The following is a 15,176-nucleotide window of genomic DNA, read 5'->3' as shown; positions in this document are numbered from 1 at the left end:
AATTCTTCAAGATGGGAGCTTTTACACATAGATGACCATTGTGTTATAGCACATGGTACTATTGCAATTGTGAAAATTCACAGTAGGTTTAAAAATGATAAATAAATACATACATGCTCAAGGTAGGAAGTGAATTCTGTTCATCTTCCTGTAAGTGTTGTGTTGGTGCATGTACAGAGTCTCCCTATGTAGTGTTACCGCGTGATCCAAAAATCTTAGAGACCTTGGTGAATAAATTGCCTTTGTGTTTCGGCACTGTACTCTGTCCCGAATAACTCATATGAGCATATTTAGGGCCTACTTTTTAGCATTTGTTACTCTGGATAAAGTTCCTTTGGTGACACGGCAGGGAACTAGGTTATCAGCTCTGGTCATTGATGACGCTAGTCTGTTAGTGGGTTTTTAGATGTACTAAAATGAGACATTTTTGTATTGTTCCTACTTTGGGGATTGAAAAAGCAGTTTTGTTAAATGACAAAAACCTGTGTCTGTGCTTTTTTCCCTTCTTTGGAGAAGAACCAGAAGCATCCTCCTCTGGCTCCCCTAAACAAAACATCTGTCTGTTTCACCAAGCCCATTCTAGGCTTTCTTTATTCTTTCTTCACAGTGTAATTCCCAAGCAAACATACTTATCTCTTCCACTATTTGCTTGCTTTTACTATGCATTTAACAGTACAATGGAGGCAAAGAAGGGCTATGAGTTAATGTACTAGCCTTTCACACTCAGAGATCTGGATTCCAATTCTTTTAAGTCATCCTGAGTGGAAATAATTTTGGCATAGCTTCCTCAATTCTAATGGAAAGTTCTCCACATCTCAAAGCTATCACAAACTTAGGCAAATTTGGCAACCCTTCCTTAAGAAAAGCGAAATACATAAATATAAGGGAGCCTACATCAGCATTCTGATGGACTGGTAGTTATTTGCTAGGCTGTTGCTGTGTTTTGGTCATTGCTGTTGGAACCACCAAACTACAAAGCAAAAAGGCATATTCTTAGCTGATAGAAATTGACTTAAAGCAAAGGATTCCGTTCATTAGAGCTCTGCAAATTTATGCCATCTCATGATCTAGACTAATACTACAGGATTTATGTATGTAAAGTGACTTGTTGACACGCCTTGGAAATCATCCGTGGTGGTTAATACGGCAGGCACCATTGCCTGCGATGTAAAGTGCAGCGATCTGGAATTAAGGTTCTAACACACCTCTGGGGTTTGCAGTAAAATTTGCCATATAACTTAATCCAGAGCAAACTGACCCTCGGCCTAGAAAAACACAAAACCTTGCCTGTTTTAGGCCTTTAGTTACAGGTTGCATCCCTTAACTAACTGATCTCTTTCCATGAGCTGTATGTGCTCAACTCGAGTCCTTATTTTCACCTTCTTCCTTTTTATCCTGTTCTCTCTGCTTCTTTGCACTATGCGCCCAGTCCTCAGTCTGGATTTCACTTATTTTCTAGGCCACCTTCTCATGAATTACTTCCCACTCATTGCTTCCTTCCCATTCATCCCATGACTCTTCCAAATCTCTGGCTTCCTGCTTTTTCTTCCCTATCCAAATTCCTTACTGTTCTTTGTGTTTCTATTTGTGATGCCTTCAGGTATTGAGATAACACAAAAATTTTCCCAAAATGTGTGAATGCATCACCTGCCAGAAAAAGATTAATATGCTGTGGTGCCTAAAATAGAAATGTATTTGTTCCAGATGTTTCTAATGGTCTTATAACACAAAAAAAGCTTTTGCTTAAGAAATTGCTGCAGGTCATGCACAATGACTTATTTTCACAAGTATTTTTCTTGTGGACTAAGTGGGTCATGGGAATAAAAGCGGGACACAGCAACTTCATTTCTAACAGTCCAGCAGTAACACGAAGGTCATTGCCATTTGAAGGCTGCTGTGACCCCAGTGAAATTGTTTTTCAATGGGCTTTGACCAGTTGTTAATGAACAGCAATTTGCAACCCCTGAATTACTGTGACAAAAATATTTGTCACTTTTATGGTGAAAGCCTTGAGTGTGGAGCTCAGAGCTTAGAACTGAAATACACTGCAAAGCTGATGTGGATGTTGCCTTACTGCTACCAGTCCAGGGGGCAGAGACACAGATGGACATCTTCTATACAGTTATCAAAGAGCTATTTAAAACTATCATTTTTGAAAAGTTATTAAAATTACATTGTCATATAAAAGTATATAAACTTTTACTACAGTATTATTTTTATATATACCTGTTATATTTGTATCTATTATGTATATTTATTAATGCCACCAGATGCTTTTACCCCTTACATGGTGAATTCAGCAGAGTCCTGGATGTCAGCAGTTCTGGCTGCAGGCAGTCCCATCCAAAATTTGTTACCTCTAGTGCTTGTGGTGGACCATCTCTCTTTTAAAAAACAAAATAGTTTATTTTGACATAAGAAACAAAGCAAAACAAAACCCAGGGATTAAATACAACAGATCCCATGTTTTATTCAAAGCTTTATCATTCACTGAAAATAACCTAAGACTGCTGAACCATCTCCAACGTCCAGCAGTGCAAGTTGTGTGCTTTGGTGCGATTCGTACCCCCAAACCAGGCTCGCTCTTCCAAGAGGAGCCTTTAAGTACTTGTACAATTGGTTTGCTTTTTACATTCATGGATTTTTTTTGTTTGAGCTGTGGCCCCGCCAGGTCAAGTGGATCAATGCGCTTTGGAGGCAGAAGCTCTGCTGTTAACTTAAAACACTTTCCAAGTGCCATTTTCAAGAGTGACTGATCTTGAACTAGTCTTTCTGTCCACTTGCCAGACACAGAGAAACCTCCCACCCACATCAATGACTTAGTCAATATACTGGTTTAAGGATTTAATTGCCAGTGGTACTAATAATCTTTTTTTAAAGAAAAACTTCCAGGTGGAACATTTTAACCATGACTCTGTTATAGTCACAATTATTCCAGTCTCTTCTGTGTTAGATGGGAAGCTGACAAAATAGTTTAGTATCAGAAGGTATGTTGACAAATGTTTTTCAGTGACTTAGTGAAAAAAGAGATTGTATTACAGACTCTGTAACAGGTGGGCAAAACCAAAGAGATCAGGTTGAACATTTATTAATATTATATGCTTTAAGTATTTTAATGTTTCTACTCTCCATCATCCTAACAGGGAAGAGTAAGTTGCACGGGCAGGCTGATGGTTCAAGCTGTAAATCAAAGAGGCCGCAGCCCTTGGTCACCCTCTGGTCAGCCTCATATGAGAAGGTATTTGGTGCTTTTTGTTTGTTTGTTTTAGTAATAAGTGTTTTGCAAAATTATTACGATAAGATAAAGAATGTGAAGTAAGAAGGTAAGCTCAAAGTATGGCATTCAGGAAGAAATGTGCCTCTGCTGTCTAAAAGTTTCTGCAAAGCTTGCACACTCAGAATTATAACCAACCTCTGAAATTACGTGACTTTTAAGGATCTTTAATTTTGCCTGTCTCCTCCTTTCTTTGTCATGTTCACTACTTGCTCCTTATCTCAAATTACACTACCAGCTGTTGGGAAAGACCTTGTCACTTAGACGTTTTTTTAAAATATCTCACCTGACTAGGATTCCACCAGAAACCTGTAATTTCTGCAGCTTTTAATAAGTATTCATTTCAAGAAACAGCAGAAATAACTGCATGCCAGACAAAGTTATTAGATTTACATTAGAAATATTTTACTATTTCAGTGATTTCAGTTCAGGTTCTTATAAGGAATTATGAGTCAGAAATGAAGTATTAAACTTATCTTTGGTGAGTTTACAATTATTCACATATGAAGCTTTGGTTTATGTTTTTGGACCATATAAGGGAATTTTCCCTTCAAATACTTTTTTTTTTTTTTTTTCATTACCCAAAGCATTTATGGGGCTATTTAGCATGGCTTAGACATCTTTAGACGATACAAAAAAATTCATTTTGGTTACCCAAACAGAACTGCTTTCAAGGGAGTATGAGGGGTCCGGTTTCTGCTGTGATGAGGCACATGTTTTGCTTAATGGTCACAATGGCCATAGACTCTCAATATTGCCTAACTGTAATATGTAGAAAAAACATACATACTTATAGTCAATGTGCAATAAAGAAATGATTCCTGTAACAATTAGTAGTGGTAGTAGTATGTACTGTAGAACTGCTGCATGCAAAACAGGCTGCCTTACCCCCTCTGGTAACTAGGAAGTATTAGGAAGCGAGGTTTGTTGTTTAGAAGATATCATCAGTCTTACTCTTGCATGGAACAAACTGGGCTTCCCACAGTCCTGAAAGCATTTCCCAACGTCTCGCTGAGGTGTCCTACCAGCTCCCCCTCTAATGCTTCACCTTTAGGCCTGTTAAGCCCAAAGCTCAGACTTCTTATGGAGGGGAATATCCTGCTATCACTGCATTGTGAGAACAGCCCAAAAAATCTGGGTCTGTTTGGCATAGCCTGTCCAGGAAATAAGGCACTTGACACCTGCAAATAATGGGTAAAAAGGAAAATTGTCCGTTAATCCCTGAAGGGAAAAGTTGCCCTGAAGAGTCAGGTTTCAGCTTAGTCAGTCATTGCACACTGGGTGAGAAAGAGAAAACATCTTTTAAAACGGGGATGGGCGAAAGGAAGATAGGTATGGGTAAGAGAGCGGTGGGCAGCTGACACTTCTGCATCTTTCTGAAGGATAAAATGTGGGTGTCTCTCTCTGTGTGACTGGCAGAACCCTTAGGCAGTAATGGGGGAGGCTCATTTTTCAATCTCTCCAAATGCAATTGAAGTCCGAGGCCACTTACGGCTGGTATTTTATCTTCTAATTGAGACAAACACTTGGGCAGCCACTATTGTTTTGGTTGGGTGTCCAGTAGAGTAATGAATTATAAATAAGTGATTTCCATACAGCATTTTAATTAATATTAGGGCAATTATTGCAGATTCTTATTTCCTGTAAAATTGCCATATGTGAAGGGCTCATCCTCATACCTTTACTTACAGAAGGTCTGTTTCTGCTAAGCATTCAGCACAATACTATTTCTGTTCAGTGACATTTCCCATTAGTCCCATCACCCCGTTCTCCCTGAGACTGATGAAATGTGAGCACGTAAAACCTTCCCAGGACAGATTCCCACCATCAGCTTTTCTAACATAACGTACCACACTATTGTGCTCCCCCATACACTATAGTATTTGTCACATATATTGCCATATACTTTTGGTAAGTAATACTCCTGTGGCATTACAATATTATTTCTATAAGCTTTTCTGCTTGAGAGCAACGAAACTTTTTTTTTTTTTACAAGTGTAATTATTAGCTCAATGAACTTTATGACTTGTTACACTGTCGACTGGCTTTTTCCTGCAGTATTTTTAATCTCTTACAGAACTCTGGGTTTTGTCATCTTCACTACGTCACAGACATTTTAAAACACTGTAGTTATTTCATTTGTAATGTATTTTTCTGCAATTTGCTTAACTTGCAAACATTACCTTCTTAGCATTACATGGCGGGGGGGCGGGGGCAAAACGTTTGAATTGTCTGACGTGTACAAAGCTTGGGCTCAATCCCTTAGACGTCATGGTGCTCAACACTGTAGCACCTAAGCTGTCTTGCTGTGCACTGCAGCCAGAGTCCTGAATAAATCATCTTAAAATGCATGAGATTAAGAAAGATTTTAGAAAGAACTATTCCTGTTGCCTCTGCTCTCAATTAGAGGATTAATTTGAACTTAATCTCCTTTATCCCCAATTAGTGATCATTATCATATGGTCAGTCATAAAGTCTTCCCCAGCTTCTCGCTCGCTGAAATTCCTAGCACATTGCGCCACGCCAACCCATGGAGTCTCCCCTGGACACACTTAGTACATGATGTCAGTGTTGCTGAAACTAATCTTTGCAATTTGATGCCCACATCACAACTCTAAAGAACCCACAATTAATCCAAAGGTATTGCAGTCTATTGCAATTTGTCATTCCTAGACATCTGAAGTACCTAGCTCTCCTCATTTCATTATTTCTTTAAAACCACAAAATGTTTCAGAATTAAAACAACCCTAGTTTCACCTCTCAAGGTACAGGCTTAAAAAGTAGTCTGCAATTTTAGAGATAAATTTACAAAGAGGTAGAAAGAAATGCATTATTTGTTTCTGACTCTAAACAGCATGCTGATTTAGGTTTCCTTTCAAATGTGTAATTTGAAAACTTAGTTTTCACGACTCAAGAACATACTAGCAGAAAAAAAGATCTCAAACTCCTAGTCTTTTGTGTTTTCTGTTTCATTTGGTGTAAATTTTTTTCCCCAGTTTTGACCAGTGCTGCCTTTTTATGCAGCTGAAGCAGTGAGATGGTGGCTTTCAGGACTTTCACACTTCTGTGGTGCTAGTTAACCTGCTTGGCTCAGCCTTGCAAGACATTAAGAAGCACTAGTTACCTGTACTTTATTGGCATCTTATCAACAGAATCTAAACAGGAGGCATATAAATACTGCGAAGGCAGATTTTGCTTGGGTTGCTTGCACTGAGTAGCACTCACTTGACTAGATACCATCATTTCTAGTTGGTCTTGCAGAACTAATTACCAAAAGATATGAGTATAGTTTTTCTTTACTACCATCCATCTTCCTTCCCAGCTACATGCATACGAGGCAGGTATGTTGGCAAAATTGGTTAGAAACTCGCCAATGAGAGCTAAGTGTTGCTTATGAGCTGTAATGCAGGAGCTACTGAAGTAGCTTTAGGCACGTTTGAGTGGCAAAAAATATTAGGTGCCTAAGACCTGGATTTAGGCACCTGAAGAGTTACATGAGCTTTTAGCACGTGCAAAGATGTCAGTCTGTGTTCCACAATGCAGTATCCATTCCTACATTAATAAGCAGTAGGGGCTAGATTTCCCTCAACACATCTGCCTTTAGCTATAGCTGTGGGAAGCCTGTGATGATCATTAAAAGTCAAAATTTATCTATTTATGACAGATAATACTGTAGCAAAAGTGATGACTGGTCAGAATGCAAACAGAACAACAGAGAAGGACAAAGTAAACCAAGTTCAAGCAACTCTAATTAAACTTTACCTCAGTGGAACAGTGTGCAGCTAGAGTGTTTATCTTCCATACAGCAGTACAGCATCTTGTTTTCCAAATAACTGCTGGGGGTTTGAAGCTTTTTTTGTTATGAATTATTTTAACCTAAAGAAAAACCCCTGGGCAGTAGAAAACACAGTATAGCCACGTCTACTGCAGACACTGGCCAAAACAGAAACACTGGCAAAAGTTAACAGAAAATGGAATTCAGAAAAGAGAATTTCACTGTAAAGTGTCATTGATAAAAGTTATCTTGGAGGATATTTGCATAGCTCCTCTTCACTGCAACAGGATGTTACTGCAGGCAGCAGCTGGCTCCAGAAGGGAATCCACTGGAGCTGATCAGGCAAGGACAAAAATTGATCTAAAATTCTGTTTCAGTTACAAGTTTCTTTGATTACTAAGTCACACAAATGGAATAATGCTAATTTCAATTGGAAAAAAATCTCGTTAAATGAGGAACCATCTAGAAAAAGATTCGATAGATTAAATTAACAGGCCAATCCTGAAAATGGATTAAACTATATTGTGGAAGCTTAAGGTGACTGATACTGTTTCTGGGGATAGGAGTTATTTTTCCTTATTTTTGTTTTTTATTAAACTTTTTACAGTACCTGTATGAAGAACAATTTAATGACCAAAGTTTTTCTTCCTGTTGCTCACAAAAGAAATTCCTATTATTTTGACACCACAATTTGGTGGCTTTGAAAATGTTCAAGAATATCTCAAAACAAAAAAACCTGTTAAATGAGGAATAAATATCCACAGCCCTTCAATCCACAGAATTTTCTGCATGGTCTTCAGTAATGCAGAACAAGAGAAGATGAAAAATAAGTCCGATGTGAAAAGTCTCTTCTCAGTGGAGCTGAGTTAGCTTTTAGCTGCTGTTATTTTCTGAAAGGTAAACATAATTAACAAACAGTACCTGCACTTTCTGGTGTAATCAGCAACAGTGAAGGGATTAAGTACACAGGACACTGGCAGCGGGGGACTGAAGCTATATGCTAAGGCCTACCGACTTACTTTATTTGTATTTCGGTGATTTAAAGATTAAACAAAAGTACTATCATGTACAAATAAATTATTACAAGCAATTGCTCTGTAGCAAGATTGTTTTCTAGATCATATTTTGCCACATGTGAATTAAATGAAAGGAATTAGCAAGTACAGTGTCATAATTAACTCAGTCTGAGCCAAATGCTACCACTGTATGTGTGTAAATATGGAGTGATTATGGTGTAGGTCAAAGAAGTGATTTAAAATTCAAAGCAGTCTTGTAAGTGATTTTGGTTCTCCTGATTTAGCAGAGAAAAAAAATAATTTACCTTTATTTCATGTTATTTTAAGACCACGATCTCGATCAAGGGACAGTGGTGATGAAAATGAACCAATTCAGGAACGATTCTTCCGGCCTCATTTTCTGCAGGCTCCTGGAGACCTGACTGTTCAAGAAGGAAAACTGTGCAGAATGGACTGCAAGGCAAGTATCACAGAAAGGATAGCAGCCATCTTTCTGCAACATTATCTGACTCAAAAACCAAATCAGTTTCTTTTCAAAAGCTATTTTACCTATTGGTGGTTTCAGTGACTGTCAATGGGTTAATTAATCTCACTGCTTATGAGGAAGTGGGCAATAAAAGTTTGCTTCCCCTCCAATTAAAGTGCTTCAGGCAAATCTTACAGCTCACAGTAAACCGGTTTTTAGAATTCAGCTATGCTGGGGCGTGGAGGGAAGCAGTACACACTACAAAGACAGCGTGCTTCTCGATTTTAAGTCCTTTTACTACTTGAGTTTCGATCTCCCATTAAAGTTTCAAACAATATAATCTTGATTTATGACTTTGCCTTAAAAGAATTCATCAAGGCTTGGATGAATTCTGTTTACTTTATGCTGATATATTGGGAGAAGCTATTTGTTTTCAAGCAGTACCCACAGCAAATGGCAGGGCTTTCAAAAGTACAAGACCTGTTCACACAGATGAAGCACTAACGAGCATAGGCAGTGCTATCTAAGTGGAATAGCACTTAAGAGTTCAATAATTAGTCAGCTAACATCTTTTTGTCTGCAACTTTTCCACAAGAAGTTCATCTAGAAAGGAGTATCTTCTCATTCCACCTGAATAGCAAACAATAAAAAAAGACAAAAGGTGTCACCCTGCCTTTTGTTTTGCAATGTATTATTATTTAGCTTCTAGCATATCTAAACACTGATCTTTTTTCAGTCACGCCCATAAGATGTCACAGAATTCAGGGAGTTGGCCAGAAAGTAAGTGAATGAACACAACTGAGTCAATGTCTAATTCAGGACAGAATTAGATCTTTAAATCTTGTGGTACACCTGCAGTAGCAAACAAACCCAAGCTTCTCTGAAGTAACAAGTCAGGACTCCTCTGGTGTTTTATATGGCTAAGACTATTTCCCATTATTCTGTTTACACTTAAGGTTAGTGGATTACCAACTCCAGATTTAAGCTGGCAACTTAATGGAAGACCAATTCGCCCCGATAGTTCTCACAAAATGCTTGTGCGTGAAAACGGCGTGCACTCCTTGATCATAGAACCAGTCACAGCCAGAGATGCTGGCATCTACACGTGCATTGCCAGCAATCGAGCTGGTGAAAATACATTCAGCCTGGAGCTCATTGTTGCAGGTAACATCTTCATGCTAAGCTTCCGCACCCAGCACTGTGAGGGTAACGTGAAAAAGGAAAATGTAAGTGCCGTCAAATAGCATGGTTGAGGGGTGGGGGTAAGAAAAGGAAACCTGGCAGTAACAGAACTATAGTATATTTACAGGTGATACACTCGTGTTATGTTGTGGTGTAAGTTGACTGGCATGTAACCTCTGTGCGTGCAGTTAAGAAAAGAGGGGTGTTGTCCTGAGGCACAGTTGAGGCCACAAACCAGACTATTTACTTGAATGGGCTTTTTTTAATGGCAATTTGTGCAGACCCATATCTACCATGATTGATTTGTGTGTTTCACAGCATATTAGACTAACGCCATTCCAGCCTTCTGGTAGAGCAGTTCCTTCTATAATTAAAAGCCCATCCTTTTATGGACTGTGAAGGAGCACTGTTAACAAGCATGGTGCAGCCAGTGTATCTCGTCTTCATGCTCCACATTTCAATTTTTTCAGGGAAGTGCGGGAAACCACTCACTCAGCTTTAGTAGCGCTCGCTTTTGCCCTATTAAAATGCTGATGTGACTGTTTTCTTCAGAGGAACCAGGATTGGACTTTGCGATTAATGAAGACAACACTTAAGTTGCCTGCCACATAGATTTTTCGTTATTGGTTTTTAGCATGTTGCTGAAAGAAAGGCTACATTTTCATAGATCAGTGTCAACGTGACTGCAATCTTTATTTTCACAGCTAAGGAAGTACACAAAGCACCTGTGTTTATAGAGAAGCTACAAAACACAGGTGTGACTGAGGGATTCCCAGTGCGACTGGAGTGTCGAATCTCGGGGGAGCCATCTCCTCAGATATTTTGGAAGAAGGAGAACGAGTCCCTCACATACAACACTGACCGAGTGAGGTTAGACTGACTTAGAATCCTATCTCCCCATGTATAACTTCAATGATGATTTATCCTGGTAACACAAATGAAAACCTAGAAGGTCATAAGAATGCTTTGTGTGAAAAGCAGCTCATAAATATTAACTAGTTATTGTAATAATTGATGATATTTACTCAAACTTGTGGCCAGCCTCATGGCTGAGCCAGAATTAAAATGTTAGTTCTGTTTTCCATCCTTGGACTTAAACAACTATCTTTGCACTTTAAGCAAGTTGAGCAATAGTTTTTCTCTTCTAGAACTAAGACTTATAGAAATTTACTGGTGAAAACCTAGGCTCCTAAGTAAAGCTATCTGCTTCTCAGCAGAAACCTTGATTCATAACACTGCTGTGTAGTTAAGCAACTGAAATTCAGTATTTTATATTCTAAGATCTACAAACTTGTCTTGAATGTTCAATAATATTTTGTAGGAATGTTTAAAAGCAAACTCATGATATATTGCAAGAAAAGGAACTCAGTACTGATATGACACTGTAATAAATTATTACTGTCCTTCTAAGTAACTAAATGTATTTCAGTACTTCATTCCTCAAGTTTTTTTTATCCTTTCCCCAGAAAGTCTGGGTTAAGTCCCTACTACTTAAATCAGATTTCCAGATATCTTAATCTGTAATTGTGAAAGAGAAGTTACTTTATGCATTTTTTGCTTCTTAGTTTTCAATACAGGATATTAAACTGCCAAACTGTCAAGCATATTCAAGGTTTTATCTTCCACTTGCTAATTCAGAGGAAATTCCGTATGAATTAAAAGTGGACTATAATTAAACTGTAACTAGGATTGGGTTGGCTTATAATGACGTTTTAAAACAGTCTATGCTGTTTTGCAATTTAAATGGTCATTTTCTACTTTTCTTTTGTTTAGCATGCACCAGGATAACTACGGCTACATTTGCCTGCTTATTCAGGGAGCTACAAAGGAGGATGCTGGCTGGTACACCGTTTCAGCCAAGAATGAGGCTGGGATTGTGTCTTGCACTGCCAGGTTGGATGTTTATAGTAAGTGACTTCAATTTTCATGATCCCATTAATCCCCCCAAAAGTAACAGTCCTGTAAGTTTCAGTTTGTTCATGGAATGGTTTACATTGGTCTCTCTTTCTTTTGTTTATAGTTTCTCCTCAATAATAACGATCCACATCAAGACAACAAATGCTCTGTCAAAGTACATTTCACCATCTTTCAGATACCTAAAGCAAAACAAGCATGCATGCTTTCTGTTTTTGCTTAGTATATTAAATATAGCTAATTAACAACAGATAACAGCATGATTACATTATTTTTGTGGATCATTATTACTATTGCTCTGCTAGCACTTCCCTAACCTTTTGTACTCTTTTGTACATTAGTCTGTAATACACCTGTGACAGCTATCAGAAGTGTACTACTAGATGTTTTATGGCTTTCTGCTTAATTATTCGGTTTGTTCCAAAGCAGCTCCTGACATAGTGAATGTTTTCTTAAACCAAAATCTCTTACCAGTCTTCCCGTAACAAGAGCAAGTGGGGGGTGGGGTGGAGAGAGACTGGAATGATAAACGATGTTTTCTGTGGTGGTAGTGAGACTTGCAAATTGGAGACTTGGCTCAGCATTCTTCAGCGTACGAGGGGTGGCAATGGCAACCAGATGATTTCCTTTCATATACAACAAATAACCCTTGAACAGGCCTGTCGCTGTAATAGCAGTGCACTGAAACAAACCCCTTGCTGTTACCCTTCTCAGTGACACAAGGGAAGGTAGAAAGCATTGCCAAAAAGGCAAAGTAACTCACATAGACACTATTGTTTTTACTTACCACATCTGAAGGTGAAACTAGATGCTGAGGAAAAAACCACCACCGAGATACGAAACAAACTTACCTTTGATATAATGGTTTTCTGCTGCTCAGAAGTTAGTATCTCCTTTACAAAGGGTTGACTGTGCATCTGGCACGCTTTGTTGCACAGCTCGAGATGGCTAACGTTTCTTCTTTCCTTCTTGATCTATAGCTCAGTGGCAACAACCACCTCAGACAACCAAGCCAAAGAAGGTGCGGCCCTCAGCCAGCCGATACGCTGCACTTTGTGACCAAGGACTAGACATCAAAGCAGCTTTCCAGCCTGAAGCAAATCCAGTCCACCTGACGATGCAGTCTGGCTTGGTAGAGAGCGATGATCTGTAGATCCAGCTGCCGCTTCCATCATTTTCTTTCGAAGCAGAAACACTGAAAGCCATTGCCTTGACCAATGATACTCCTATGTCACTTTATGCAAAGGCAGACACCTTCAAGTACAAAAGATAAACAACAAACACAGTAACCATATATTTCTTATTCATTATGCCAAATTAGAAGAATAGATAGATTATTAATAGAAATGTACACATTGCACAACACATCACATTCACCAGTTCCTTATACCTAAGTTGCTTCAGCTCTTACGAATAACCCTTTTTATAAAGGCCAAAATACATCAGAGAGACAGATTTTTCAGAAGAGAACACTATTTATCACTACATGCCTTCATATGCAGTAAGTAGATGCTACACAATCTTAATGGTGCAAGATGTTTTACTTGACGCCATTAGATCACAAAGAAAATTAGAATGTACGGTTATCTATAGTTCTAAAATGGCAATGCATTCTGATAGCTACAAAGAACAAGTGCAATATTGTAAGAATAAAACAGGAAGGGACAAGGAAAAGAAACATAAGCAAATACTGTTATCTCTGCAAACTGCTTTCTATTCTACAATGAAAAAAACATCTTGCCTTAAATGCTGTTAGTATGGACAATTCTATAAAGCAACATCAACACCGTAACTTTAAATTCTTTTGTATTTTTTCATTTTACCATCTAGGAGGAGGCTTACTTACAAACATACAGCAAAGACAGTTTAAGCATAAGCAATTTAACCTCTTCAAGATAATGAAGAAAAAGAGCTGACATGTAATAACAGTCTACTCCAGACCATAAATACTGGTAACTAGATGGGAAAAAAATGCCGACAGTATGAACCACTGCAGTAGGATACTGCAAAGGCTGGGAGGGGGACAGGGCAAGAGGGTGCAACTCTCTATGGATTTTCTGAAGACAGTCTGTAACCTCCTAATACTCCCATTCAAGAATCTGAAATTCTAAGGTGAGCTGAACACTAGGGAGTGTACGTATGGGATGTTTGACTGTTTAAAGCTTGTGTAACGTGTATGAGGATTTTAGAAATGTATAGTAAGTGAGAAATGGGTTGAGACTGCAATATGAATTGAAATGACAAGTATACACCACAGGTGATAAGCTTGCGGATCTGAGGAAGTAGAAAATGAAGATGGGCAAAAATAACATCACATTTGTGCCTTTTTTTTCTTAACATAGCATATGTCTCTGGTAGATTTCACTTTTTTCTTCTGATTGTAGGCAAATAACAGCTCTTTTAATGGGTAAAGTCTGTGCACCGTAGATGAAAAGCCTGAAGGCTACTTTCAGAATGCAAGGCAAATCCACATCAAACTGGAGCCCCACCTAAGTCAGACCTGACTAGGGAGTTTTAAATTGGAACCAAATGAATTTACAATGAAGGGGAGGGAGGGACAGAAGAATTACTAGGCCTGACAAGGAAAATAAGCATTTGATGGTACGAGCTATGATTCTTTGCTATGAAAGGAAAACACTGTATTCCTTATATGAAGCACATATATGGTATCTTTCATTATTTATAATAAAAGTGTTGAAATCTTTTATTTCAGTTCAGTTATTCAGAAGTCCTGTACTTAGGAGGTTTTTGTTTTGTTTTTTTTTTTTTTTGTAATTGTGTACACCATATATTGCATTACTGCTATACGTGTATTGCTTTGTAAGTACACAAAGTTTGTTTTGTTTTTTAGTGACTAATAAACTTTAGCACGTAAGGTAGTACTATTCTGGTGCAGGATATGACCAGTTATGGGGATCGTTAATCTACATTAACGTCATAGTCTGTCATCTGGGAAAATCTGATTCTATTCTAGAAAAAGTGTGTCATATCATTTGCCAAATTTTTCTTGACTGTGACATGCTAGTTTACTTTTTTTGTTTAGCTTCACTAGCATTATTTTGCCACCTTTTATTTGTATTTATAAAAAAAATGTATTATCATTACTTTGGATTGTTGTGCTGATACAATGTGGGTTTAACATCAATAAATATTACACAAATAAATAGAAAGTTTTCCTTCTGATAAAGACTATTAGCTGTTTCAGTACAAGCATGCAAGTGTAAGAGTTAGAAATTTTAAATATTACAAATACAGATGAAATGAGGGCTATATGCAGCATCTAAAAATAACTAGAATTTATCAGAATATTCTGCTTGCGAACTGGAATCTTGTTAAAACAAAACAGAGGAACATGACCCATACATTCTAAGAAACATCTTCCGAATAAAAGTACTAGAAGATGCTTTTTTTTTTATAGGTTAGAAAATATGCAGGTCTATGTTGTGTGTCAAGTAATTGCAATATGACAAATATTGTAAAAGTGACAAATCACTTACAACTGATTCTAAGTACAGTGCATGGTCCAAGCACTGTTTTAAAAAAATGTTA

General features: G+C 38.0%; 1 protein-coding gene across 9 annotated transcripts in view; it reads left to right on the top strand.

Annotated features, from left to right (window-relative positions):
• Positions 1–14,814, top strand: part of PALLD (palladin, cytoskeletal associated protein) — a 210,861-nt gene extending 196,047 nt beyond the window's left edge. For 8 of the 9 annotated variants that reach the window (XM_075028877.1, XM_075028867.1, XM_075028850.1 and 5 more), the window contains 6 exons: positions 3,144–3,238; positions 8,393–8,525; positions 9,488–9,695; positions 10,418–10,583; positions 11,487–11,620; positions 12,608–14,814. In XM_075028877.1, the coding sequence (XP_074884978.1) occupies positions 3,144–3,238; positions 8,393–8,525; positions 9,488–9,695; positions 10,418–10,583; positions 11,487–11,620; positions 12,608–12,780 (909 nt within the window). In that variant the 3' untranslated portion in view covers positions 12,781–14,814. Of the gene's footprint in view, positions 1–3,143; positions 3,239–8,392; positions 8,526–9,487; positions 9,696–10,417; positions 10,584–11,486; positions 11,621–11,733; positions 11,785–12,607 lie in introns of all 9 variants that reach the window. The other variant, XM_075028858.1, reaches the window with a different exon arrangement.
• The last annotated feature ends 362 nt before the right edge of the window (positions 14,815–15,176 follow it).

This window comes from Buteo buteo, chromosome 1 (genome assembly GCF_964188355.1).
Source record: "Buteo buteo chromosome 1, bButBut1.hap1.1, whole genome shotgun sequence".
Lineage (NCBI taxonomy): Eukaryota > Metazoa > Chordata > Aves > Accipitriformes > Accipitridae > Buteo > Buteo buteo.
The sequence above is the reverse complement of the archived record's forward strand: the minus strand, read 5'-3'. Positions and strand labels throughout refer to the sequence as shown.